At 33.7% G+C, this 27,667-nt stretch overlaps 1 protein-coding gene across 1 annotated transcript; it reads right to left on the reverse strand.

Annotated features, from left to right (window-relative positions):
- Positions 1–27,393, reverse strand: LOC115876923 (cytochrome P450 4d2-like). Its single transcript, XM_030892971.1, has 8 exons — positions 27,154–27,393; positions 16,384–16,581; positions 11,120–11,308; positions 6,036–6,415; positions 2,827–2,895; positions 2,440–2,614; positions 2,215–2,385; positions 1–222 (listed from the first exon to the last, which is right to left on the reverse strand). The coding sequence occupies exons 1-8, from the start codon at positions 27,335–27,337 to the stop codon at positions 68–70; spliced, it is 1,521 nt and encodes a 506-aa protein (XP_030748831.1). The 5' UTR covers positions 27,338–27,393; the 3' UTR covers positions 1–67.
- Positions 27,394–27,667: the final 274 nt, after the last annotated feature.

The following is a 27,667-nucleotide window of genomic DNA, read 5'->3' on the forward strand; positions in this document are numbered from 1 at the left end:
TTAAATTAATCTGTTAATAATTATTTATTTTTGGTATATTTTATTTATTGGTATATTACAAACAGGTTTACAATTTCTGAAGCTTTATTCTTACTCCATTTAACGTTTTGAATACAGCGTTCATTGCTAATACAGGTTCGTAGGATGGATCAGGTAACAACTCAAAATTTCGAAGTATTTTTGAGATCAAGGATTTCATTTCCAACATTGCGAATTTTTGACCTACAAAAGCAATATATTATTATATTATTAATTCTAAACCTAAAAATTATAAAATCTATTTCAATTTTAATGGTAATTTTCTATGGGTTTTGTCGCCAATAACGGTTCTACCATTTACTGAAAAAAGATTAATTTACTAAGGGAAAATGGTTAGAAAGTTGAGTACTGCACACTCCCAAAAGTAACAGAAGACCATGTGAAGATATAGCTACTTCTGCAAGAACCCACCACTCAACAAAGACACAGTCTAGTTAACACCACAAAACAACCTCTAAGTAGCACTTCTGGAATAAGTAGTTCAGCTTGGAAAAACAGTTGTAACACCCTAAGAGTTAATTAGCTTAGGACAAAATAGCTTACCCAGATTTTGAATAAGACCCAACTGAAAGCGGAACTGAAGAACCTGAAAGACTCCATCCGTAACCTGGAATGAGTGTCCTCCAACAGTCTAAGCCACTCGAAAAAGTTCCTCAGAACTTACGGCCGAGAAAAATCAAAGATTTTCCTTAGTAAAAGGACAGACCGGCACACGGGCTGACAGACAGACGGAAATAAGGAGAAGTTCAAATATGCACACATAGTGAACAGTTGTTGTGGAGACAGACAGTACATCATTTATTGAAGACTATACAGAGAAGACCAGCCTACTAGTAACATAGCAAGTTGCCGGACGAATTTACGTTTACACGTTTTGCGTTCGTACTCGAGATTCACTGCCGGCTAGTCGGCTGATCAGGCAGTAGGTACGCAGTTGCAGTTGTGCTTGGACGGCTCGGTCATGACAGACTAGGAATACGACTCGAGGAGTGCCGAGTATTTATTATTTTCATTTTAAGTGTTTACCTTCACTTAAGGTAACATTTAAAATGAAAATACTTAAATATTTATTATTTGAGTGTGTTTACAAGCCAAAACTAAAATTAAATAAATTCTCTAAACCCAAAAAATACTAAAATATTACTCTAAATAAAAAAAGTTATAACAAGTGTTCAAAAAGACCATCTTTTTGTGCTAGACAGAAACCTAAGCGGTCGTAAAATCCCCGTCTGACATTGGCTAACTTATTAGGGCTAATAGTTTGGAAAGCCTCTCGTATTTTTACTTGAAGCTCATCCAGATTATTAGCCCTATTATGACCATACACTTTGGATTTTACATAACCCCACAAAAATAAGTCATTAGGAGAAAGATCTGGTGATCTAGCGGGCCACAAAAGAGTGTCTTCCAATATTCTTGAACAATACAGGCATTGTGGGCAGGACAACCACCTCAGCAATTAGATTACTTGAAAACGTGGTATTTTGATCCGCGGTAGCACAAATGAACACTTGCTTTAACTCCTGTTCTTCATTAATCAACACATCAGGCTTTTTGTGTTTTTGTGGGAACACGCATCCATATGTTTCAAAATTATTAATAACACTTGATACAGTAGGTAAAGATGGAATTGGCCTGTTTACAAAAGTTTGTGGAAAAATTGTTTGTATATCCCGATAAGACCTATTTTAGAAATACCATTTTACAATTTGAATTTTCTCACGAACTTCGTAAACATCCATTATTTTACTTAAAAAATAAATTTTACACGAGAACTGTCGCGAGAATCTATGTATTAGTTTTGGCTATTAAAACACGAATAAATACAAATTCTGAAACATTCTTATCACATATCTACCTCTTTTTATTTTATCGCATTTTTTCGCCTGTTTTTTATCCGGCGGAGGGGTATACGCTAATTCGTCCGGTTCTACCTATGTTACTACTACGGTGGTCCGGTCTGTATGTATTTGAAGCTTGTGGATCAGATGCAGTCGTTTATAACAAGTAACAATCTATGGCACATAAGTAAAACGCGCGAGGCAACATCTAGTTTATCTGGTTAGGCTGATATATCAAGAGAAAGTCTTAAGGAATGAACAACATCCACCAAAACGACTCGAATTTTAAGGCCAAAAACTGTTTTTAACGTTATGAGTAAAACTATATTCTTACCAATACAATTTCTGGGTCCTGCACTGAAAGGAATATATGCAAAATGATTTTTACTACTTGTATCCAGGTGGCGTTCAGGTATGAATGCTTCAGGGTCTTTATGGTATGTGGGATCTCTATTGATTCCATAAATATACATGCCTATTGATGTACCTTTTGGTAACGTATGCCCTTGAAACAGATTATCCGTCAACATAGGATTGTGTAAAATTAGTCGTATTATACCTTTGTATTCTGTATCTTTAGTAATTTCTCTAAGAATGTACGGTACAGAAGGATATAATCTTATTATTTCCTTTATTACCAACTCCAAATACTTCATATTGTTTAGATCTTCTATCGTCGTCGGTTTAGATTTATCATTTCCAAAAATCTCATTAAGTTCGTTTCTTGTCGTGGTCTGAAACATTAATAATTTTAGAATATTTTTCTTTATGATTGTAAATTTGATTAAGTACAAAGTAAAATATAGAAGTTGTACTATAGGAACTAGTTTATTCAAACAGGTATAATTCATTTGTTAAATACTTTAATCTTGAACTCAATGAATTGTGAAGTGTTCAAGTTATTCCACTGTGTGCAAGTGTGTTGCTAAAAAAAGAAAATATATACCTGGACAGTGGGATGCTTTGCCAACAAATAAAGACCCATAGATATGGCAAACGATGTTGTATCATGTCCCTAGAAATAAACCATATATAATATTCTTAATATTATACTCATATAAAGGGCCGCTTTAAAAGTATGAAATATAGTATCCGAGTATCGTTGATTGAAGAAATAAGAAGATGCGCAACCTTATGGCGATTTCATGGTACAAAACCTGTACGACATGTAGCTGACGTTATCGTCAGCCTATCCGAGAATTCCGAGATTTAGTTTAGCTCTGTGCCGCTGCGCGCTGATAGTCGTTTGCAGCGCAGCGGATAAAGAATACTGTACCGCAGTTCTGCTTCAATCCACAGAGTAAGTGGTTGACGGAGACAGTGCTGAACTACGGATTAATCCGTAGATTTACGGATTTTGGTTATAGTGCGTTAATAATACGACTTTTCTATCATCAAACAATTTAATATAATATTATATGATTAAACAGGATTAAACAAAGAACGGTGTCAGAGTTGGCTTGGAAACGAAGATCGCTGTTATTTCATATGTAAAATATTATGTTAAATGTCCATAATTCGTCATTTTCAAGCCAAGTAAACGACTTTTTTTCGATCATACAACATATTCAGTACCTATAAAAGAATTTTTATTTTTGTTGTTTATTCTATGTTTAACACGAATAAATTTTCAATACATAAACGCGTATTTTTCATCCAAAGATATATTTGTCGAACAACAGCAACAAACAACGTTTTATTGTGCAAAAAGCCAAAACAGCTTCACCGACAATGCACTCACAAAACAAACAAAAGCACAAAAAAATATACAAACAACAAAAAATACACAATTAAAAAAAAAATTAAGTCAATAAAATTACAAACAGACCATACATGGACAATTGCAGAACAGTAAGCAGTAAATAGATATAATTTTAAGAGTTATAAAATATTAAATACTTGACCTTTGACCAGTGTGTGAGATGATCAAAATTTTAAAATTCAAAATTGTTCATGATTAAGCATCAACAAAAAAGCCGTTCACCGCATATAGGACTCTCTCCAGTAAGTATGATTTCAGTATTCACGTAGTACAGATATTACACATTTTAATATGGCAACACTGTCGCTGTTAGATCCATACCGTCTTCGATATGCCTTCGCTGGCAAAATTAGAGAAAATAAGTGTTTTATACGTTGACGGCAGAGCGACTGGTGTCTCCTCCGTACAGCATTTGAGAGGAAATCAAGTCAGCCTTGTCACGAATTCGCCCATTTGCGTATCTTCCCAATTCTTACAATCAACGGTAGTATAAAATATATTACAAAAAATGAACAATTGAATATCTAATCATGATCGAAATATGAATCTAAGGAAATACTACCTTGTGTACATCATAAAACCCAATAAAAAAGTAGTAAAAAAATCAAAATTTGGAAATATGTATAGTAATTATTATTAGTATATTATCAAGTAATTATTAGATATTTATTTATAATTCACTCAATTGCGGGTTTTGATGTTTTAAGTGAAAATATGAAAAATTTAGTAAAATAATTGTTATGCTATTAAATTTATTAAACATATATTTCTATTAAAAATATCCAAAATCTTCAAAACAGAGTCTTCAATATTAAACATCTGACTGTAATGGAAGTTTTAATTTTTCGATAATTTAAGTTTTGCTTGTGATGTCATATAAAGGTAAAAGGAAACCAAGGAGGACGTGATGAAATAAGAGGTCAGAAGTGTGGCTTGTCAGTTTTTGGGACAATTGAAGAAAGCGTAAAACTTCTGTGAAATTTGTAAATTTCTATTAATGCCAGAAATGATCATGATATAAAAGACATGGACGAGAGAATACTGTTTTTTATTGTTGTAGTGTCAGATTTCCTTATGTATAAATAAAATTAATTGAAAAGGCGATTAAGTAAAAATGATGTTGATAAAATCCAAGGTGCATTATACAGTCAAAAGAAAGAAACAATATGATAAAGTTAAGAAATCAGAATATTTTTCATTTAAATATAAAATATGTCAAAAGAAAAGACATTGTAGGAATGAAATAAATTATACATATAATATTCAACAATTAATACCCGACACGATAGAAAATGTCGAACATGACGCATAGCTCTAGCGAAACAAGGTATTAACAGGTCTTATATAGAAACTCTCGCCAACAAACAAGCCAAAGCGAGAGTATTGATACATAAAACAACCCCAGAGTTCCCAACTGGCACAGTAATACGAGAGGGAGACGGGATTTCCCCAAAGCTGCTTACAGCGACGGTAGAAGAAATCTCTCGTCAACTGGACTGGACTAACAAAGGATTAAAATTAGATGAAGAATATCTTAACTTAAGATTCGCGATAACATAGTCCTAATTGGCAATAGTCCTGAAGAACTACAAGCACAAATTAATGAACTAAATACAGCCAGCAATAAAGTTTGTCTCAAAATAAATTTAGCAAAAACTAAAGTAATGTACCACGAATGGAAAGAAAAGACATTCTAATAAATAACACAACAGTGGAAATAGTAGAAGAATATATATATATATATATATATATATATATATATATATATATATATATATATATATATATATATATATATATATATATATATATATATATATATATATATATATATATATATATATTTGGGACACCAAATACACAGCTCGGAATCCCTTCTACCAGAAATCAACAGAAGAATTAAGTTAGCATGGAGTATTTCTGGAAGGAACTCAGTCATATTCAAATCTAGAATGTCACTCTAACTAAAGAAGAAAACATTCGATCGGTGTATGCTACCAGTCATGACTTATGCATGCGAAACCAGGACACTTAAAATGGACATCATAAGGAAATTGCAGGTCGCATAATGTTCAATGGAACGAAATATGCTGAGAATAACTAAGAGATACCGTAAAAGAATAGTGGATACGAAAAAAGACCCAGGTATAAGATGTCATCCACAGAGTTGAATCCCTCAAATGGCAATGGGCAGGATACCTGGTAAGAAGAACGGACAACAGATGGACCACAAAAATTACAACATGGTACCCACGAGGAATTAAGAGACCTAGAATAAGATCAAAACTGAGCCAACTGCAAAGAGAGTATCTAAATATGTGAGGGAGGCTACACCATAATTGGAAATGGTTGAATAAGCTGAAAATGATGATGATGATGGTCAACATAACTACCTCAAACATAAATGTATCAACTTCTTCACGAATATCTTCTTTGGTCAACGGTTTTCCGTCTATCGATGAATTAAGCAGCAGATCAAGAAAAGCCAGCTTTTTCTTTTTGCCCACATCGTCCACGTCTTGTTCCACATTTTTTTCAGTTTTTTCTTGCAAACTTTTAACTCGGTTTTCAATAACAGTGTCGGTGAATCTATGAAGGCTTTTAACTATTTTCCTTTGATACCAGTAGTCGGAAGTCAGCGGAAACAAATATGGATTGACTTTCCAGAGACTAAAGGAGCGGTCCAGAATGGAGGAGAGTAGGTTCTTTACTCCATCAACGTATTCCTTGTTTTGGTTTTCTTGACTTTTGACTGATACACCCATGGCACTTTCTATATTTAAATTACATCTAGCATTAAACTATTGCGAATATTAATTGTTCAGATCTAAATATATTTTGTATACTATTCTTAATATTAATATTCCAAGTATAGCCAAATCGTGTTCCCCAGGATGTTCAAAATTCTACGCCAAACTTTCTAAAATATAAAATAATTTTTCTTCGTTTTTTTTAACAGAACATACTGTAGAATTATTTTTTCAAATAGATTTTATTAAAAATGAACATGTAGAATAAGAATGTTTAGGAGGGGGGTTAATCACCGCGACCTTACAGATCTATTGTGTGTTCACCTTTCTTGAGCTATAACTAGTTATAACTCTTCATACAGTTTCAGGGCTTTAACAAAAGCCAGCATCTGAGACGGCTCCACAGATGCCAGCTCTCCATCCTCGACATCAGCCGTACCAAAGTTCATGGCACGAATGGTTGTTGTTTCGGCGCACTCAGTGATAAGGTGTTCTGGTGTTTCCCCATTTTCCCCACAGAATCTGCATTCGCCGTTGTTTCTCAGCTTCAGCCTACTGAGGTGTTCGTTGAGGAGACAGTGTCCTGTTAGGAACCCCGTGACAATCCGAAGATTGTTTTTACTTAAATCAAGGAAAACCTTTGATTTTTCTCGGTCGTAAGTTCTGAGGAACTTTTGCGAGTGTCTTAGACCGTTGGAGAACACACATTCCAAGTTACGGATGGAATCTTCCAGATTCTTCAGTTCCGCTTTCAGTTGGTTCCCGTTTGGAAAACAGAACGATTCTGGTCCAGTTAGTGGAGTGTTCGCTTCTTTCCTAGCTAGATCATTTGCTTTTTCATTGCCATCTATCCCTTGGTGAGCAGGCACCCAGAGTAGGAGGTAGAAGGACTTTATTTTCTTTGTCTAATTTGTTGAGTTATAACTTCGAATTGGTGGTTACTGAGTTGATCACGTTTAGTGTTGCTTGACTATCGGATAGGATGACAATTTCCTGTTTTCGATAGTTCCTATCCAAGATAAATTGTACGCATCTTTCGATAGCGTAAATGGCTGCCTGAAGGATACTGGGGTAGGTGCCCCTTGGTTGTGAGTGTGTTGAGTGGTCTGTGTGTTGGAGTATTTAGTTTTCGGCCCAAATACTCCTATCCCTGTCCCTGCTTTGATTTTGGAAGCATCAGTATACCATGTTATGATATGGTCTTTTATATGCTGAGTAAGCGTTTCTTCCTTCCAATCCTTTTTATTACTCAATACTACAGTGAGGTGTTTCTCAAAGTTGTAAATTCTTGGTACGTTATCCACTGGGAGTTGGAGAAGTGGAATTTTCTTTTTGAGGGTGTTCCAAGCCCCTGACCTGAAAATTCTCCCAGTACTGTTTCCGTCAATGACCATTCTAATCATTGTCGCATTGGCATAACTACCGACGACAATGTGCAGTGGTGTTAGGTCTAGAATGACCTCCATTGCTGCTGTTGGACATGTTCACAAAATGAACATTTATTATATTTAGAGTATCTCAAAATTTTTAACGGTTTCGCAGATATTCGCGGTTTTATATTTCATATGGCATTTTCCACGGTAAATTTTTATCAAAGCCACCCAATGATTTTTCTCTCATATTTTACCGTTGAAAGAACCATATGAATACTGCATGTATCTGCGAAACCATTAGATACAAAAAAAAATCATTTTTTAACTCGCCACGTAATAAAAAATAATATACAGGGTGTTCCGTTTAAAAAAAACAAAGAAAAATTATTTTATGTTTTAGAAAGTTTGGCGTAGATTTCGCTGATTTACTTATAGTCTAAGAGCTAGCAACGTTTTCGAGAGAGATTTTTAAGAAAGCTGGTTTTTTAATATATCTTTTGCTATGCTCTCCTGAACAGAGTGCGGATCGTTTTTTTGCCGGTAGACGTTTCGTTCACTACTGCGCATCATATTGGTATTCAACATCTGTTTACTACTGCGCATCACAAATTCTTCCTGTATTTCAAGAACTAAGGAGGCTAGGCCAACCCTATGTGTACCATATTTAGTTTCATAAAGTAGTAAAGTAATGTGAAAATCGCATCATTGTATCTCTACTCATAAACGAGAAATCCCATAAAACACACAAAAATGGGATACCCTGTACAGATGTGATGCGCAGTGGTGAACCGCAGTAGTCTACCGGCAGCCAGACGACCGCACTTTGGTCGAAGGAGAGCACAGGAGAGCGTACCAAAAGATATACCGTATGATCGAATAAAAACTGCGTCAGCGATGGCTATGAAATGAAGATCGCTGTCATTTTATATGTAAAATTATATGGGAAATGTCAGCGATCGTCATTTCCCAGCCAACTGGACGCCATTTTTTTTTCGATCATACGGTATTAAAGAACCAGCTTTCTTAAAATTCTCGTTTTCCCGACGGTGCTAGCTATTGTACTAGTATATTTTTATTAAGGTTAAATTAAATTTGTCATAAAAGTGTCAAAATGTCCGTTATCGTACGATCTTTCTCCGTTGACGGGCTGGAGTAAACAATTTACGGATGAAAAGTGGCGCGAAAACGCTATGACTAATCAGAGAGCCGTCGTTGTACCATCAGCATCGTATCAACGAAAAACGAATGCATGAAAATCAAGCTTTACACACTACATCTATTAAACTGAAATTATATATAATTAATATTTCCTCTCATTGAATATTTCCTCTAATTATATTTAAACTCGTTAATTAAAAATCATTACATATCTATGTTGCGATCACATAATTTCTGAAAATAATTATAGAATCGTAGGAATATATACAAACATTTAGGTATTTCTAGAATATTGGTTTGGATTTAATTAGTAGATTTTTAATTCATCATTAGAGTTGTGAATGTTATAATTAAAATATTGATTTTGTTTCATAGTATATTTCGTATTTAAAAATAAAGGTCGGTTACTAATAGAAATAATTAGAATTAGAAAATAGAAATCTCAAGCGATGGGGTATTGAGCAGCTTTTTCAAATCCATATATTTTTTTAAATTTTCTAATGCCTAGGATGCATAATATATTTATGCATCCTAGGCATTCAGAGACTGACTATCTTGTTACACGAAGTGCATTATCTTATACTATGGACCCTGAGATGCATACAGGATTTGGTTCATTACTTGATTATTATTTCAGTTTTGGGATAGTTTAATGTGCAAAGTTGTCAGTGCTTTGTATTGCCAAGGTGTCACATAATTTGTTTACAGAAATATTTTTTTAAATGGCAGTTACACTTCATAATGTCCTGTAATAAAGAATTTTACAATGCCCATGGATATTATAAGATCCTTTATGTATTTGATATCCTATCGATAATGCTGAAATAACGATGAAGTAAAAAATAAAATCAATAATAGTTTGAAACTTGAAACTGATTGTTCGAATTTGTGCTATCCCGTCATGTGAAAGTACTCATTATACCCTGCGTCCCTTACCCGTATTATCCGTAATATTACCCATATTTGCATATAAATGACAGCCGTCCAAATACTTTGTGTCCAAATGACACCGTTTACATGGGTAAGGGATACTAAGTAAACTCACGTTCACGAAAAACGGACGCCTAATTTAAAATTTTGATGCTTTTTAAAGTGTCTGTTTCTAAATTAAAAATGAAAGTTGCCATCTGTCAATTATACGAAGGAAAACAAATTTTGATATTTAGGTGAAATTTTGAAACACCCAGTGGAATAGGTTAACAAAACAAAATATTTAAAAAAAGTTATCAGCTAGGTACATCGTTTCTCAATATGTTGTTTTTTCGTTCATCTCAATAGCTTCATTTTTATTGAAGATATTCGCTTTTGAAGAAGACAGTAATTATTTACAGCATTCTTATCATTAACAGCATGCCTTTGCTTTTGGCCCTCATCAATACACCTATGAAATAGAGTTTATTTTTTTCTAATGTCACTTTCATTAGGGGAAAAATTATATTGTTACTGTTTGTTGGGAGCCACTCAAGCAGAGAAAGTTTTACGTCCAAGTTGTACCCACTATTGTTGCATTAATTGGATTTGGTAGAGATCAATTTCCGGACTTCAAACTTTCTCGGCTTGAATAACTGCCCAACAAACAATAATATGATTTTTCAATGACAGTGACATTACATAAATCACAAACACTATTTCATAGGTCTGTTGACTAGGACCAAAAGCAAAGGCATGTTTTTAATATAAAAATTATGATACTAAAATATGTTAGTGTTTTCATCAAAAGCGAATATCTTGAAAAAAAATATAGCTATTGAGATGAACTAAAAATCAAGCTATCGGGAAAAGATGCACCTAGATGATAAACTAATTTTTAAGTTGCTTGCTTTGTTAACATATCTCACAGGATGTTTTAAACTTTCTATTTTAGTGAAAGTTTGATATTGTTAGATTTAGTTGAACATTTTGTTTCCCTCGTATAATTAACAGATGGGAAATTTCGTTTATAATTTAGAAAGAGGTACTGAAAAGTCAAATAATTTAGCTACAAATTGGTCCACTAGAACACAATATATTATAAAACTTTAAAATAGGTACATCAAAATTTTGAGGTGCCCGCAGAGTCGCCGTAGAATTTCCGTTGCTATTTCTAGAATATTTCTGGATAATTAAATAAGATACGGTTTTTTAGCGGTACTTTCAACTTTTTTAAAAAAATACTACTCTCTTGGAAGGTTTTCTCTCACCATTTCTAACACTTACCGCTAATAATGTCAAGGGCGCAGTTGGTAATGTAGGAGTATATGTCGATGCCTTCAGGTTTGGTACCTTCGTTACTCAGTATTTCAATGAGTTTTTTCCCATTTTGGTCAAAGGATTCAATAAATTGTATCAGAATTGAGAAATGAAAAGCTGGAGTTATAATGCGTCTTCTTTTCTTCCATTTGGTTCCTAAAACAATTAGTCTAATAATATTAAAGGTAGTCATTACACAAACAGTTTTTCCTCAAGATAAACTGCGCAGTCAGACCTACACAAGGACTGAGATTATACAGGGTGTCAAAAAATAGTATATCTAACTTTGGTAGGTGATTTAAGAGATAAAAATAAAACACAAAGTTCCTATGAACATATGCCCTAAAATGCTTCCTGAAGAAGTTACAGCCCTCGAAAGGTTAAATAAAAATAATATATAAGATTTTTTTTAAGAACATTGATAAACTGTTTTTCCTGAAATTTGGTACTGTTATACACATTTTAATGCCAAAGCGAATGGCGATTATGAAAAATTCCGTACTTTCCATTACGATAGAGAGTACTACTGGTGGTACTTATTTTTTCCTTGCAGATACAGTAATTTCAACAAATGATATAAAAAGCTATAGCTTTTTTACGAAAACAGATGCTCTTCGTTTTCAAGATATTTGCATTTAAAGATTATGATGCATCGATTTTAGTATTAGTGAAATGATAAAATGTAAAGAAACTTTAAATAGAATAATCTTCTTATTTCGCTAATACTAGAATCGATAAATCGCAACTTTAAACGCAAATATCTTGAAAACTAAACGACGAGCACCTTTTTTACATAAGCAAAGTCCAAGTTTTAATTTTCATTTATTAAAATTACTGTATCTATAGGGATAAAAGATGTACCCCCAGTAGTCTTTCTACCCTAATGGAACATACCCTTTCAGGGCTGTTAAGGAATTTTACATTATCGCCATTCGCTTTGGCATCAAAATATGTGTAAGAGTACCAAATTTCAAGAAAACGGTTTACCAATGTTTTTAAAAATAAACAAAACTTTTGTTTTATTAAACGGTTTTATTAAGCTCGACCCGTACGGTATTTATTTATTAGGGTCAAAATTAGAAATTGAAATTTAAGTACCTTCCTGTTGTCAGATTGATCTGAAATTTGGTACACACCTTTAGTTCCGATGACAATACAATATAGTAATATCAATAACATTGTAAATCTAAGATGGCCGCCGGTACAAAATGGCGGATTTCATATTTTTCCACAACCCCCTCAATGGGTATCAAATGAAAGGGCTACACTAGTAGAATACTGTGATTATGACAAAATTTAAAATCCAAGATGGACGTCGTTACAAAATGGCGTATTACGTGAGGGCATGAGTAGTCGTGTCCAGAACAGTTGTGTCCAAGATTGTGTGACGTTAGAAGGACAGATAAAAAAAAATAGGTGATTAGATGTACCTACGTAGTTAGCGGTAGCTTTACAACCCAAGTTAAGGTAATAGGTTAAAACGTGCTGAGGACTGTATGGCATTAGGGTGGCTAAAAATGTAATGTCGCAAGCGTTTTCCCCTCAAGATTGGGCGCCTCTTGTTGTATATTATAGCCTTGCCCCTCTACTGAACCTCTGGGGGGTCGACCGTTAAAATGTCCATTACTCGTGGGAACAACACGGAAACAATAAATAAAAAAACAAACAAAAAATAAAAACGAAACTGCTACACAACGAAAAAGAAGGCTCGAAAAGGCGAAAGAAAAGTATAGAACGAAACATGCAAAAGAAAGTGAAAATGAAATCTATAGTCGACTACAGAAACGAAGAGAACGGTTAGCAACAGAAACACCTGAGCAACATGATGCCAGGTTGGTAGCACAACGTGAGAGACAAAGGCAGCTGGTAGAGTCAGAAACACCTGAGCGTCATGAGTCCAGGCTAGCATCACAACGTGATAGACAGAGAGAGTTGTTAGCGGCAGAAACATCTGAGCGTCATGAGTCTAGGCTGGCATCACAACGAGAGAGACAAAGAGAGTTGTTAGCGTCAGAAACACCTGAGCGTCATTAGTCTAGGCTAGCATCAGAACGCGAAAGACAAAGAGAGAGTTGTTAGCGTCAGAAACACCTGAGCGTCATGAGTCCAGGCTAGCATCACAACGTGACAGACAAAGAGAGTTGTTAGCGTCAGAAACATCTGAGCGTCATGAGTCTAGGCTGGCATCACAACGAGAGAGACAAAGAGAGCTAATAACATCAGAAACACCTTGTATAATAAAATCAATCAATGTTAAAATAAATATAAATAATAAAATATTAACAAATAGGTATTTTAAATATAATTAATTATTACAATTTATATTTTATTGTTATAATTAATTGTTATATATATTAATTTATATAATAATGAATTAAATAGAATGAGAGGAATATTTGGTAGGCATTTCCGTTAAATACTAAAAACTAGAAAATAAAAAATCGGTAAAAAAACTTTTAAGTTCAACGGTTTTATCTTATGTGCACTGAAAACTAGAAAATAATAATAACAATTAGGTATTTTGAACTTCTAGTTCATAAATATTTTAGTACTATGCAGAATAGCTTTTAGGCATATTAGACTAAAATAAAAACGTGGGGCCCATTAACTATTGCTGTAATACTTTCTTCTATACTAAGTGTGGATTGCATCGACTTACTATAATCGTAATTGGAGATTTTGACAATCAATAACCAGCCGTGGCGGCTTCACCAGCGAACGCCGAGCTCATGATCTACTAAAGTATAAAGATATGCTTTGCCATAGGTAGGATTTCAGAGGGGCCCCACGTTTTTATTTTAGTCTAATATGCCTAAAAGCTATTCTGCCTAGTACTAAAATATTTCTGAACTAGAAGTTCAAAATACCTAATTGTTATCATTATTTTCTAGTTTTCAGTGCACATAAGATAAAACCGTTTAACTTTTTTTATTTTTATCTCTAGAATTACCCACCGAAGGTACACCGTTTTTCTAACACCCTGTATAAGGTGCCCAGTTATACTGTAAATTATATTCAGCGGTTTTGGTAATGAAAAATATTAATTGACGAACTATACTAGTCCTGGTCACTTTATTTCCGTGGTCTGCACTTTAATGCATACGGCAGAGATAAATATATACGACCAGTTGATAGACAGAGAGACAAAATAAAAAACGGCATATTGTGTTGCCGGTTCGTACGAGAAATAAAATAACGTATGTAATTTTGTGAAGAAATAAAGAAAAATGTGAAAAATAAAGATCGAACCCTAGATACAACATTTTTCGTAAATACCTCTTTGTGCGGTTTGAAATTCTGATGCAAAATCCGGCAATATAGCATAGAGGAAATTTATCAACCTAACGTTTGTCTCTTTTTATACATTTGATTTTTCATTTAAGCTGTCATTAAGCTGTTAACATCCAGACCACGCAGTTTCGATGACCAGATCGGTATATTGTACCCTAGTTTCAAATTTGGACGATGTAAAAGAAACTGTTTGGTATGTCTTAGGATACATATTTTTTTATTAAATAAGGTATGTATCGACGATATTTTCAATCTAAATTTTAAATTTATGCGATAAAAATCAACGAAATATCAGTGTGTATGTTACAGTAAAAGTTGGAAAACAGTGATTGTTAACAATCACTAGTTTTTACTAGTAAGTAAAGCGAGTTTTTACTAGTAAGTGGGTAAGCTTTTGCTCACATTCACTGATTTGCGCCAGTAAAAGTTCAACAGCTATTTTTTAAACCAACTTTTACTAGTGAATGCTAACATTCCCTGGACGATAGCAGTGAGTTTGAATGATTCAGTTAGCGCGGTTGCTACATGTTGTAAAATATAAGGGTGAATAAGGATAAGTTTAATAATAGGCAATATAAAGGTAACATTAAATTGGGTTAAACGTTGGCAGCGTTGACAGACATCTGGCTTAAATTCGCTTTGATTTTTTTGTGGTTATGTATAATTGTTTTGTTATTGTTGTAAAAAGTGCTGTGCGGTATTTTCCCTATGGAAGAATTTTTCTGTGAAAAATTAAGGTAAACAAGGCCCTCGCAAGAATGTAATAGTGCTTGTTTTTCATTTTTGCAATATAATGATAACATAGCAAAAGTTAAGCGTGCAAGAGAAAAAGATATTTAGGAACCCATATTTTGAACAGGCGGGTTTTGAAAAAACGAATAACTCCCGCTGAAGAAAATTCGGGCATGCTCATTTTATCCACGATGAAGAACTTTATTAAAAAAAACCCTTGTACCAACAAGTAAACTTTTGTTTATGAATGTTTTTTTTTTTAAATTGTTTTGTAGGCTTTAAAATGTTTACTATGATTTCCCTTTTAATATTTAGAAGGTTATGTCGTTATTTTCTGTTTTAATAAATACACCAAATAAGTAAATTGTAATTTTAAAATATGTGGATCAGCTGGAATATTGAGGTGATTCAATATTCTTAAGTTTTATTTGTTCTAACTTCCACCAACATTATTCCTCACCACACTCACCCTGTACAATAGAATAACTTTTACTGGCAACCTTTAGTAAATGTTACTTTCACTAGTGAACGTTAGAAATTACTAGGAAAAGTCGACAAATCTCTTTAAAATACCACATTCACTGGTCCAATCCGTAATTGCTAGAATTTCTTAGTGAATGTTAACAATCACTGAATTTCCGACTTTCACTGTAACATAATATTGTCAAGGTGTATTACTGGTTGCATAACTGCGTACTGCTGGATAGTCGCGGCTTGCATTGAGGAACCTGGCGCATTCGCCAGAAAGTAAAGAAAATTATAGAATTCTTTAGAAAAATCTAGAAACAACCGCCAGGGGGTATATAAGGCCCGCGCTTTGACAGTTGGACAAGTTTAAGTTTAAAGTTTAAAGTTGAAGAAGATAGTCTGAAGTTTGAATAATACCGCGAAATACCGTTAGAGTAATAGTAGTTGCATAAGTTGTGTTGTAAATAGTATAAGTTGTGTGTACAGAGTGAAACAAATAAATTCGTTAAGTATTTTATCGTGAGTTTAAATAGTGGACCCACGGAATCCGTAACAATATACATAATTCAAGCTAGGCACGCTAAACGGAATCCGTTCTGTTCGTTTCGTTTCGTTTGCGACATGTGAATTATGCAATAAAAATCAACGAAATATCAGTATGTATAACAATTTCGTTGTAACTGGGTACTATTTCAAAATGGACAGCTATACTATTGGATTAATTTAATAAGTATACCTACCTCCCGACGTAACCAGACCGGTTCCTAACCAGTCGTGGAACATTTGATAATCCCATGATTTATTTATTAATTGCGTTGAATTTAGCACAAATTCGATTAAGTCGTGATCCCTCGTAACTACTCCACAATCGAATCCAATTTCCAGGTAAACCGATTTAGCGGGATTGTCCGTCAAGCGTATAAAATTCGTGATGATCTCTGGAAATAATTACACAAAATTGGATCTAGGAGAATTAAGGCTGACTTCACTATACCTTCCGGTTCCGTTCCATATCTGTTCCGTATACCTTTCGTATAATTTGATTGTATTCACACTATAAGACGTAACCATGGAAACGGTACGGAAACGGAGCGGATAGTGTGCATTGTCATATTCATTTACATGATATAATGTTTTATGTAAACGGACAGGAAACGGAAAGTAGCGGACACGGAAGGTATAGTGAGAATCAACCTTTACTCGAAAACAATTAACTTAAAATAAAATAACCCGAAAAGAGTGCCCGAAAATAAATATCCCCGAATTACAAATTGACAGAAAGAAAAATTCCCCGAAATGTCGATTTTTGGTTAACACGGTCCATTTAATAAAAAACAATTCAACAATAACGTATTAGACAAAATGAAGGATTTCTTGCGTCTTAGCACTGACGACGTGTGTACTCTTCATAAACTGATGTTTCTCCATGTGTCTAGCATCAGCAATATGGTTATGAGTGCTACTTTTTTTCATAATATTGTTGAGTTATTACACGATCATGGCAATTAAATTTTTCACCCCTTTTTTTTAATACAAATTACAATACCAAGAACTGTGGAGTAATAGTTTGTATTTTCCATTTTCATTACAAATTTGAATTTTACGTGTTTATACTAAGATAAGCCTAGATAATAATAAGATAAGCACAATAAATACAATGTTAGAGAAATTGGCAGGAATGACAATAACAAGGGCCTCACAACGATTGTTTTTTTTCGGGCAACTTTCTGATTGAGTGAACTCAATTCTGCTGCCATTGCAACACTGAAAAATATTTTTAGCAAAATTTACACTTTTTCAGCAAAATAAAAACACTAAATCACCACAATACACCAAAACACTTTTACTTTTACACTGGACGCGCGTTTCGCTAACCATGTTAGCATCATCAGCAGATGATTATAAACTAAAGTACAATCTACAAGTTGAGCGTTTATATACTCGCTCAGTGGGCACCGAGTGGGCGTGGCAAAATCTAGCCAGCCGAGTCAGAGCCAACTGAGCGTAACAGTTAGATTTCCGCCACTAGAGTAGTAGGAACAAAGAACTTGAAGGAATTGGACCGTTGACTCTGTTCATACTATCTTTACATTTATTAATTCTGATGCTTTCATATGCATCTAATTGCCTGTAATTTGAGACTTGTTTAATTAATCTTAAATTATTAAGATCTATACAATGTTCTTTATCAACAATATGTTCCGCAACGCAAGATTTATCCGGTCTACCATATCTTATCTGAGCTAAATGTTCTTTAAATCTAGTTAATATTGATCTTCTAGTTTGCCTAACATATTTCTGATTACAATCTTTACAAGAAATTTCATAAATACCCGACCTTTCCAGTGGAGGTGTTTTATTCTTTGGATTACCTAATAATTATTGTAATTTATTATTAGCACTATACACAAGTTTATAATTGACATTCTTAAAAATTCCTTTTAGACCACGGGATAACTCTCTATCAAACGGTATCGAAAAATATTTAGACGTATCTTTCTCCACTTGAAAAGTCGAATTTTCAGAAATCATTAACCTATATCTACGTTTTCTAATTAATTTATCAACTAGTGAAGGAGAATATCCATTACACTCAGCTACATTCCTAATGTAATCTCTTTCTATTTTATATCTTTCATTGGAAAGTGGGAAACTAAGTACGTGGGAAACGTGGTTTTTATTTTGCTCTGTAACACCAAAGGTTCCAACCCTCAACTGTAATACACTTTTTCAGTAAATTTACACTTTTTCTATAAATTTACACTTTTTGTACCAATTTCAGAGTTACTGACAATAGTGGTACGTTGTTCTACGAGTAGTTTCCATCGAACTCCGTTCTGCGCCAGTATATATACAAAAGTCTTCAAATGATAAGCAATTATGATGGGTCGTTGATATTTGGACCAGCTTTCAACCAGAGAATGTAACGTGAAAATCCGTCTATGCAACCTGTTATGCAAATCCCAGATGACTTAAGTTTGTCGTAACAATCGGTATGCCATAGAAACTCCTCTAAGAGATGCGAGGCCTTGTCGTTTTGTTTTGTTTGGTTTGGGAGCCGAAGCTCCTGGTCAGGTGCTAGGGGGAATCCCCTCTAGCACTTTGGCGGCTGGGTCTAAGGAACATCTCACTGTCTTGTGGCTGTAGTGTCGTGGCCAGGGAATTGCACCAAAACGAATAACGATGCCGAATAGGACTACACTACCGTCATATCAGGCACTCTCCACTCTCTGTGGTCATATATCACGGGCAGAGGATGTGGGATGGTCTTAACTTAACCGCCTGGACCAAGAGGAGACAACCTCACCAAAAACCTAAAGCCTATGATGGCGGGACCAGGTCAAAGGAGTGCGTGGCTAGATAGAGGATATATTTTCTCGATAAATCAATCTAACACGTGGCACTAGCCCCTACTGGTCTCAACCAGGGGGCAACCCGTTCTATTCTCCCTTAGACATGTGGGGCTCCTGAAAAGTGGACCGACTAATACTTGCGGTGTAACTGACCTCAAATCCAAGGAGGCAACAGAGAAAGAAGGATATATCCTCTATTATAAATTCGGGACAACACCGGTATTAGGTCTAAGGAGAGACTAAGTTAAAGAGGTTGAGAAAATGGAGACAGATCCTCGACTGTGAAAGGTACGGAGGGCTAAACCCTAACCGTGGGAAGGTGGTACCCTCGTAGGAGGTAGATCCCTCGGAGGATGAACATCAGAGCTATAACTCAAGAAATGGGGAAACAATAGATCTTCGCGGTGATTTATCTCCCCCTGTTAATCATTCTACATTCTATATGCTATAGAAAATTGGGTCCTTTGCTTTAGTATTGTTGCCTTCGTGGACAACGTCGCTGACATAATGTGTAACACCATCAGCATCCAAAATTCGTCACAGTTCTCTGCTTATTTTTTTGAGTTACAACCAATCCATTCTGAAGGCACGTAAGGTGCATTCACCTGTAGCCGTGTAGCTGGCCGGGCGTCGAAATTTATGCTTCCAAAAATCGTACCAGAATATCATTGTTCATGTTATTATTTTCAGTGTTATCCTTTCTTCATAGATAAATGAAACAAGTTTAGATTGGAAAGTGCCCATAAGGACAATGTAAACACTATTTGGCGCTATTCTTGCAACGGTCGCGACCCAAAACTTTTGAAAATTTCGGAGCGGTTCGGCTCATGTTCGGCTTTTTCCGGAATTATATCGCCAAATATTGTTTATTCAAATTTATTATTATTTTCTTTTAATTTTATAAATAAAATAGAGTGTGTTGCATACAAGAAACTTTATTTCATATAAGGACATGTATAAAATACCTATGAAACATTGGAAACCGACGTTATGCCACGATCCACGATAGTTTTTGCAGTTCACAGTTCACAGCACAGCTTTTTCAGATTTTAATGCCACTTTTTCACAATTATCACCAGTTGGAGTAAATAAAACTTGAATTAAACTCACAAGATAGCAATAATTACTTTGAAAATGGACGCTATAAACACTTTTCGGAATTTCTTTAATGAGAGCGGTTTAGATTTTGAAAGATTTTATGATTTTTGAAGATTCTGACTTTGATAAGGGAAAATTATTTCTGTTTTTGTTTGCCGTTGTTCTCATGTTGTTCTTAGCGACCGCTATAGCAGCGCCAGATCGCATATAACGGTCGCGACCCAAAATAATTTCGCGACCTAAAATTTTTACGGGCTTTCCAATCTAAACTTGTTGCATTTATCTATGCCTTTCTTCGAAATAAAATAAGTCGTTTTAAATGTCTTAACAAATGACGCAAACTTAGGACATAACCATTACCTGGAAACTTATATGGTGAAATTTTGATAAAATAATTTAGTACTCACTAAAAACACGGTATGTCGCTAGTGGTAGGAAAAATAATTTTTAGAGGTTACTAGTTTATTTGGTTGCCGGTGATATGCATATACAGGGTGTTTCCTAATTAATCTAAAAAATAAAAAATCGTTAGAAAACGGCTTAAGGCGGGCTCTTAATAAGTATATTAATTTTTTTCTCGTCAACCGTTTGATGAACAAGAAAAACTCAAAAGATCAATTTTGTTGAAAAAGGATGGCCAGTCAAGAAAAATAGTTTTTTCTTTAAAAAAGCAGTAGTGTACCATTTATGTTAAGCAAAATATCGATTTTTTTTTAATTTTTAACACCCTGTAGATCAGAAAGGAAGTACTTTAGACCTAATGGTTATATAAAAATTGTTTTAAGAACACATGAGGAATCACACCACAATTTTTTAGACTAATTAGAAAACACCCTGTATATTGTCAACTTGACAATGATTGTTGATAAATGAAAAAATACCTTTTCTGTGAAAAAAGCCCGATTTTCGCAGGAAAAATTTTGGTTTTTATTGAATTTGGGTCTGCGTCTGCCAATACCGGTATGTTTTTTAATATTCTATCTATCTAAATTTTAAATATGATAGTCAGAAATAGTTTTATTATTTATTATCTGTAAAAATGGTATACTCACAAAATAGAAATCAACCAGAACGCCGACTCTGCCGAATTTGATGACGTTTCACGAATCGCGACGCCATATTAGCAGCGGGTAACTCTCAGGGCCGGATTAAAACGGTTTCGCAGGCTGTTGTCAGGGTTATATTGAATAAGTATTTTTATTATCTGATGGGTATGTGATTACAGACTGAACGTAATACGTTATTTCGAAAGGTAAAGTTTATATTGTATAGATACCACCACATGTAATTTTTATGCAGCGGTTTTTTTGCAATTAGTAGGTAGGCAGATAATATATGCGTAGTCAAAAATTTGGAAATGGGTAGTTATTAATTAAAGGTCAACTTTCTACTCGAACCCTTGAGCTGCGTTTTACTGGTTGGCAAAAACCCGTGGTCATCCTTACACCTTTCTTAGAAGTTTTTATGGTCTGGGAAATTACGCAAATTGCGTTGCTATAGGTACGTTCTAAAGTGTAACAGTTTACAATCCTGAATTTATTTGTTAGAGGCACGTTCTGCGTTTTGGGTACACATTATCAAAATAAAAAAGTTTTTTTTAATGCTGGGAAAGTTTCGCTTGAACACAATGTTACCCAGATAAATCGGGCTCATTATAATAATAAAATTATGATTAGGTAGGTAGGTAATAAGTATTGTGTTAAGATGGGTTAATACAGTATTTAAAATAAAACAATCTATGCATTTGTTTAATATCTATTTATTTCTCCTTATTAATAATTTATTTTTATTTGTTCCGCTTTTAAAATTCGTTTTTATGTGATATATTCATATTATGCGATCGTCAGAATTAAACCCTGACCTGCCCTGATTAAACCGCTAACGCCGCTACATTGACAGGTGTTACCCGCTCATAAAGGAATTTTTAGGTTAGCCACCGTTTCGCGCGCATTTTGAGAGTCAACCTTCTGGTTGATTTCTATTTTGTGGTATACTTATAAGTTTTATCAAATATTGTGATTTACTTTCTACCTTGTAGTCAAAATTTATATTTAATAAACTGTAAAATATATATATTCTTATGTTTTATTAAAGTTACTCTGATATATTAATATATCAGTGTAACTTTAAAACTAAATCCTTTGAAATCAAATATAAACATAAAAAATATATACAGCAGAAAAGGCAAAGGCGCTGGGTTAAACGTAGTCTCTACTAAGAACACGGAGGGGCGCTTTGACCCAAAATTTTACTATTAAGTTTCATATCTATCTTAATAGAAGATTATTTTCTTTTATCTATGGACATAACCGTCCTCTATCAGATATTATGTCAAAATTGCTTTGTGACTTAATGCGATTTGAAAGTAGGTTTTAATGTATTCGTCCATAATTTATGATGAATATCTGTAAGTACTTCGTCGGCACAATGTCAACTTAAGCGGCCGAGAATAGCGTTGTTCGCTGCCTGTTGAGTTGCCCTTTTAAGTACTGAGTAACGAACAGGTCGATGCCGAGATGTCGTCTTGCTGGGTAGTATAATTCGCAATTTACATAAATAGTGTAAATTTACAAAAAAATTGTAAATTTACAGAAAAACTGTAATTTTACTGAAAAAAAGTGCTAAAAATATGTTTCAACGTTGGTATGGCAATTTTCCATTACGGCAATCTTCGTTTTGGTGCCGGTGATTTCCTTTCGGTCAATGTCACTTTAGCCATTGGTTTCCGGCAATTTTCCGGAAATGCACAAGATTAGTATAAAGTGATGTATTTTTTCATAAAAATCTGTTTTGTAAATAAAAGTATCACTAAATATTAACTTGTTTTAAATATAATAAGTATTAATCTGTTTTAAAATCCCGTAACTTTTTATGTTGTAGGATAGTACTCCGGTAATAACTTCTCATTACGTATAAAAGTATAGGGTGAATTCGACTCTCTCAGGTAATCGCGTTTTATGAAAATAAAAATGGAATGTTGGATATGCAAATGCAAAAATAAATATTGAAAATGGTATAAACGTGGAAAAATAATTTTGACGTTACATCCGCCAAGTTTCCTACTGTGTAGTTTCCAAATCGGTAGATAGATATCTTTTTTAAACTCGTATATCTAATAGTTGTTTAAAGAAATATGTTGTTATTTAAATAATTTAAATAAAAAAAGTATTGCAGAGTAAAATAGGCTTCACTGGCACCATTTTTATTTTATATTTTCCTTCTACTAGCCCAGGACAGCGAGTTTGATTGAGACGTCAAGTTGCAAAATCCGTCTTACAGCGTTTTCAGATGGAACCGTATGGACCGTACGCGCGAAGCGTCCGCGCGGATGTTGTTTCAATACAGCTCATCCGGACGGAGCATACGCAACCCATGTGAAATCGTTCATATAAACTCATGATACTTGCTCGATGTCGCGGGCGGTCCGTCGCGGACGCTCCGCTCCATCTGAAAACGCTGTTATCCCACAAATGTTGTTTGGTTTGGTAAAAACTGTTTTGAGTGCTCATTGAGTGGATTAATTGTTTCGTATCTCGTTTATCTCGAAATAAAAATTAATATTTAATTTTTAAACAGAAAAAATATAAAAATTATTCGGATAAGGCGGGTTTTGTTCCAGTATAATTATATATATAATAATTTTGTTGCAGTATATTGGGAAGCATATTGGCTATGAAATGAAGAACGCTATCATTTTATATGAACATTTTTATGGTAAATGTCATCGATCGTCATTTTCTAGCCAACTGGAAGATTGGCAATTAAATTTTTTACCCGTGTCTTTTTGATACATATTACAATACCAATAACTGTAGATTAACTGTTTCTGTTTTTCCTTTTCACTGATTATTCGACTTCTAGGTGTTTATACTAAGATAAGCTTAGATAATACCCTTGTATATGAATTTTTAAAGTAGCTCAACCTAAGACGTTTATGGATGTAAAGCACCAGATGGCGGGGCGTATTTCACAGTCTTTTACTACAGAAAAATATTTTTTGTTACTCTGAATTTTGAAGCGACCAATAAAAACAGAGAAAATAAAAATCGATAATTTTCGGACTGTGCCAATTGGTTACTAGTCGACCAGATACTTTTTGTCTATTAGATATGCTATAAAAGCTGGTAATTATTCAATTCGACCATTGTAAATACCCGACAAATTCCGCAAGGCCGACGAGGCCGATGCTTTTCACTGATAAGAAAAAAACTTGTTTGTTTAGATAATTTTCGAGATATTTTTTCTTTCTGAATGCACATTTTTAAAGTATTTTATATTCTTTGTCAGCTTGATCTATTATACTGGTCGCACGTATCGAAGTTCTGTTTCTTCTAGTTTTAAAAAATGTTCTTATTTCTTTGTAGTTGTTGTGGTTGTAGTAATTAGATTAATTTTATTAAGTTTAATTATAATGTTTAGTGTAGAATACCAGAATTAGTTTAGTAGTGTTTTTATAGTTTATTATTTTGTAGTTAAGTAGTAGGATGAATTGAAGGGATAATTTAGTTATTTTTTCTTTTTGTTTGGTTAATTAGTAAGTTTGATCATTTTTTCAGTGTAAAGTAGAAGAAGTAGTTGTGTAGTGTTTTTATAAGAGATTATATTCGTTTATTTTGTAGATGAGTGGTGAAGGTATTTGGGTATTTTTTCTTTTTGTTTTTCTTCTAATTGTAGTAATCCTATTAAGTATTGTGATAGATACACTATATCTTCTTTCAACTCCTTTGAAAAGTGCTTATCATATAATTTTGGTTTTCTGGTAGTAGAATATACGAAAAAAAAATCTGATCAACTTTATTTTAAAATAAATTAATCGAGTCTTATTAATCAAATAAATCTAGTCAAATGATAATAATAGTTAGTTTCTAAATACTATACAGGGTGAGTTTCCTACGATGTTCGCTATGGGTATCTCGGAAACTACTGGAGACAGAGAGTCGGTTAAATGGGGAAAGAACTGCAGTTTTGTGGGGTCTTAAATATGCGCCTTTCGGATTTTCGGTGAAGTTCAAGGCTTACTAGATATTACGAAAAAAAACAAATTTTGGCTATTTTAAAACTTGTCTCTAATTCCATTATAATCTACCGTATGATCGATAAAACGGCGTCAACGATGGCTATGAAATGAAGATCGTTGTCATTTTATATGTAAAATTATATGGAAAATATCATCGATCGTCATTTCATAGCCATCGCTGACGCCGTTTTTTATTCATCACGGTATTTTAGACAAAAGTTTTCAGATAAAAGTTGTAGATAATCACATACCTAATGAGTTTGTGTTTTCTGTTTTTTTCTAAAAAGCCTGTCATTTTGACATATGACACAAACATTATGTTTTTTTTAAATGGAAACCCTAGTTGGCCATGACTTCATAAAGAGCCCCATTCTTTAAGCTTTTCAGCGATATAGGTATAATATGTTTTTTTCGAAAAATTACAAGTTATAGCCAATTCTTTTCTTTCTTGGCTAATTCTCATACCAATAATACCATGCCAATTAGTTGTCATCAAAAATGTAAAAAGTTTTATGTTTTCAAAAAAAATATCGTAAAATTGGTAAAGCACTCAATTTAGAATAAAATAATCTAAGAATGAAATGATTCTTTTATAAACCTGCATTAAATCAAATTAAAATAGGTATATAACTTTTTTTTAAATATTAATTAACAGCAATTAGCATTATCATAAATTATAAATAATGTACCAACATATCGAAATAATAATTTTTTTGTTAATACGGCTTAGAATTCTTAAAATAACAGGCAAAAATAATCCACAATTTACAATAAAATAAAAGTTTCGTTTAAATTTCATAATCAGCTGATCGCTATTAAAGTTCGTAGAAACCCGGGGCTATATTATTACATTACTCTGAGGAAAATAACGAAAATAATCGATATTTTTGACTCCGCCCCGAAAGGTTCACGATTTGTCCTCCAGTTGGCAGCACAATTTGTCTAGTCGGTTGAACAACTCTAAGAATATTTAAACAAGGATAATACTAAGATAAGCACAAAATAAATTCAATTTTACAGAAATTGGCAGGGATGACAATAACAAGGGCCTCACAATAATTATTTAAACGCCGTTTTTTTTTTCGATCGTATTGTATTTGCACCCTAACTGGATTTATTAAATAATATACTATTTTAATAAAATTAAGTAAGGATTTGAAAAGACGTCAGTAGTAATATTATACTTGTGTACAAAACGTCTAAATACATGCGAGATTTGTAACAATAATGGCAATAAAAAGCAAATATGGTGGATAAGACGGATTTTGCTGCAGTAACGTAATTTGTAGTGAATTTTATACAGGGATAGGCCACTTTTACTGTAGTTTTGGCTTATATTTATGTAGATTTGAGGGTCCCACTATTAATATATGGTCATTAAGCCATTTTTTTTAAATGGATAAGGCGGGTTTTGCAACTTGACGCCTCGATTCAAAAAACAATATACAGGGTACATTGTTTTTTTTTAACTTGTTAACATTTTTTAACTTTTAATATCTCATATCTTCGTAGAAAATCAACTAACAATATATTTCTATAAAATTTTATAAATTTAGACAAATTTATGCAAATTATTGTAAATATTATTAAAATTAAACTTATTTTTTTCAGTTAATTGTTAGCAAAAGTGTAGGAGTTTAAATGAATCAAAAAATAATCTAATGAATGACTAATGTTTTGCACTCTAGACACTTACCTTGTTTTGTATTTATCTTGATACACTTATCTAATAACTTATTAGGTAAGGACTTTAGCAATAAGGAGACTGAGGATTTTTGATGTGATTAGAAATGACCTTGGAAATACAAATTATTTGTCGAAAAAATACGTTTCACACCAATTAAACCGAAAAATACAAACAAGCATTATCACATTATTATAAGGTTAACGGCTTCGAGATTACAATGGTAATGGGATTTTGTTTGTTTATATTTTTAATTTTAAAATTTAATTAATGTATTTTTAAATTATTTATTACTGCACATAATAATATCATTTAGTTAGATTTATTCAAATACCAAATTAATAATATTTTATCATACCCGTTGAATTCTCCCCTACTTCAAACAGTGACCCTATAATGGGCAACCGCGGCGCCGATGGTATCCATGATAACTTCCTCCTTTTTCGAAAAACACTCAAAAATTTAACGGTAAAGAACACTACGACAACAGCCGCTACTATTTGCAAAGCGTAATGCATCTTGACAATGTTGTAAATAAACATTAAAACTACGTTGTCGACCTAGAGATTATTATATATAGTATTGTTGCGGAGGCAATCATTATCTCTAATTGCCGCCGATTCATTTTGCTACGAGACGCTGTTTATTATTAAGGTGCGTCCACGTTGCTCGTGATCCTGCTCGCGCTCTTGCTTCTGATTGTGCTTGCGTTGCTTGCGTTGCTTGCGCTTCCTGTTTGTCGTGTTTCTTCCTGTTTCTCTCAAGATCTTTCGGCTCGCAAGCAACGGCGTCCACATTGCAATGTATAGTAAATTCAACCCCAAGGTGCACCTAACGTAAACAGTGACATGCGGCAAGCACGTGAACAGGAA

This window comes from Sitophilus oryzae, unplaced genomic scaffold, assembly GCF_002938485.1.
Source record: "Sitophilus oryzae breed Bouriz unplaced genomic scaffold, Soryzae_2.0 scaffold_1440_pilon_pilon, whole genome shotgun sequence".
NCBI classification, from domain to species: domain Eukaryota; kingdom Metazoa; phylum Arthropoda; class Insecta; order Coleoptera; family Curculionidae; genus Sitophilus; species Sitophilus oryzae.

Coding starts and splice junctions, on each gene's coding strand:
- LOC115876923 (XM_030892971.1), bottom strand. CDS start 27,337: ATGTTTATTTACAACATTGTCAAGATGCATTACGCTTTGCAAATAGTA. Junction 2,896..6,035: donor TTGATACATTTATGTTTGAG/GTAGTTATGTTG, acceptor GTTTATTTCTAG/GGACATGATACAACATCGTT. Junction 223..2,214: donor AGGACCCAGAAATTGTATTG/GTAAGAATATAG, acceptor TTGCTTTTGTAG/GTCAAAAATTCGCAATGTTG.